Below are 2348 nucleotides of genomic sequence, written 5' to 3'. Positions count from 1 at the left end.
GAGAGGTCACTCCCTTTACGTGAGCACAATGCCTAGCGAGTACCCACCTTTTTCCAGCTCTCTCTCTCTGCTTCTCTCTCTTACTTGCTTGCCACTTTACACACTCCATTGCACTCATCATCAGCTCACACTCATCTGATCACACACTGGCATGACAATGCTGATCACATCCTGGTCCAGTCAATATTTCATAAACTACAAACGGAAGTTGATCCTTCACAAAATGAAAATACAAAATTTCGTAGTTTGATCAATCACTAGCCATAGTAATATAAGGGAGAAATTGGGACACTCATCAATGGAAATAAATCCAAATCAATCAATGAATTAATAGAATTAATCACACAGGTCAAATCTCAAACATATTTCTGTACCGATAATTCACATCGCCCATTCCAAATCATTTGAACAAATAATGGAATAAAAATACCCCAAAAAGAAGAGAAAATAAAAAAAGTATTCAGACAACAAGGAGAATTGTGTGTACTGTATGTAGTAATTATGTATCAGCTGAGAAGCAGAGAGCTAATTGGTGGTTACTAGTAATGGCAGTCAACCAGGGCCGACGCGGCGGACGCCGGGAAGAGAAGGGGCGCCGCCGCTGCCGGCCTCTCCGCGACGTCGAACGCGAACCGTGGCGACGTCACCGCCCGGGCCTCTGCTGCCACCTCGTCGCAGGGCGCCGGCATGTTGAGGTCCAGCTCCAGGAGGCTCTTCTCCTTCCTCGGCGCGTCGTCCCGCGCCGCCGCCGGCATGAGCGGGCGGTGCCGCCGCATGTGCCCGCCCAGCGCCTGGCCCGACCCGAACTCGGCGCCGCAGATGGAGCACTCGTGCACCCGCGGGTGCTTGGAGTGGACGCTGCTGGTGGCGACAACGACGATGGCGGCGGCGGCGTCCTGCTGCTCTTGCTTCGGCGCCACGGGGACCCGGACGGGGATCGCGAGCACTGTTGCATCGGCGGTCGATTCCGCCGGCGGCGGAGGCGTCGGCGGGAGCGACGGAGACGGCGCGGCTGGCTCGGCTGCGGCGGCCGCCTTGCTGCTGCTGTCTTCGGATGTGAGCGCCGACGGCGGCGGGACCAGGCGGGGTTTCTTGTGGCTGGTGCGGTGGCCGCCGAGCGCCTGGAACGACGGGAAGCACTTGTTGCACGTCTTGCACTCGTACACGTACTCGCCGGCGGCGGCGCCGTCGGCCGGACGGCGGCTCCTGAACCTGGCCTCCTTGGCGACGACCACCGCCACCTCGTCCTCCTTCGCCCCCACGGCCGCCGCCGCCGGGACGCCGTGCGCGAGGAGCATGAGGCAGAGCGCCATGTCCTCGTCCTCCTCGGTGAGGCATCCGCCGCCGCCGCTCGACGCGGCCTCGTCCGACCGCGACGTCCCGGACTCCTCCTCCGCCGGCGCCGTGGCCGCCGACGCCGCGGACGAAGACCACTCGGGCGCCGCCGAAGCCGACGCGGACGCGGACAGCACCACCGGCGGCGCGTGCACGCGCTGCCTCTTGCTGCGCTTCCCCTTGACGAGCACCGGCGGCACCGCCATGGCAGGCGGCGTGCCGGCCTCCTGATGATCTTCCCGGACGCCGCTGGCGCCCATGGCCCCGATCGTCGTCGAAGGGATCGGAGATGGCAAGGTGGAGTGCGTGTGTGGAAGTGGGAGGGAGGAAGATTGGTTGATGCTTGAGGAGAAGGGAAGGGATGGCGCTGCTGCAGCTGCAAGTGTGCTGTGCTTTGCTGCCTGTGAAGGATATGATGTGATGCTAATGACACCACAGAGGGAAGAGTAATAAAGTGGATTGTCAACAAGAGAAGGCAAGGGGAGGTGGAGAAAGTTAGGAGGTTGACATATGCCCATGGCTGGCAATGTGCCAATAAACTAGTGGCCGAAATCGCCGGCTTGGTTGGGCTACCATGGGGATGTGGGAAGAACTGGAGAGGGAGTGGAAACTCATGAAGATCTGGACCGAAGAAAGTTCGGTTCCGTGGATCATCCTAGACGATCCACGTCTGTTATCTATGTGGAAGTCGGCGATTATTCACTAATATCGTAATAAACGGTTGTCTTATGCTATTGGTTTGGAATACAAGTTTCCTCTATATTGTTTCATGAGAAAATTGAATTGTTGAGTGTTAAAATTCTTGGTCCTTAGTGATATTCAAATATCTTTGCATCATGCCCAAGTAAGATTTATGGTACCAGATGTGGTGGGGCAGCTTTGATGCTATCTTTAGTTCATGCAACCAGACTGACTGGCACCTAATTAGTGAGTGAGTGGCTAACTAAAAGTGCTAGGACTTTGGACTATACCGAAAGTGAGTGTTTAATCAGGTGTACCTGCACATTACTGTC

At 56.7% G+C, this 2348-nt stretch overlaps 1 protein-coding gene across 1 annotated transcript; it reads right to left on the bottom strand.

Annotated features, from left to right (window-relative positions):
• Positions 1-299: 299 nt before the first annotated feature.
• LOC117863127 (uncharacterized) lies at positions 300-2105 on the bottom strand. Its single transcript, XM_034746724.2, has one exon. The coding sequence runs from the start codon at positions 1851-1853 to the stop codon at positions 540-542; it is 1314 nt and encodes a 437-aa protein (XP_034602615.1). The 5' UTR covers positions 1854-2105; the 3' UTR covers positions 300-539.
• Positions 2106-2348: the final 243 nt, after the last annotated feature.

The sequence above is a fragment of the Setaria viridis genome, chromosome 7 (genome assembly GCF_005286985.2).
Source record: "Setaria viridis chromosome 7, Setaria_viridis_v4.0, whole genome shotgun sequence".
In the NCBI taxonomy this organism is placed as follows: Eukaryota; Viridiplantae; Streptophyta; class Magnoliopsida; order Poales; family Poaceae; genus Setaria; species Setaria viridis.
This window is presented reverse-complemented; position numbering and strand designations above follow the sequence as displayed.

What these genes read in the sequence shown, in the direction of transcription:
- LOC117863127 (XM_034746724.2), bottom strand. Translation starts at nt 1,853, where the DNA reads ATGGGCATATGTCAACCTCCTAACTTTCTCCACCTCCCCTTGCCTTCT.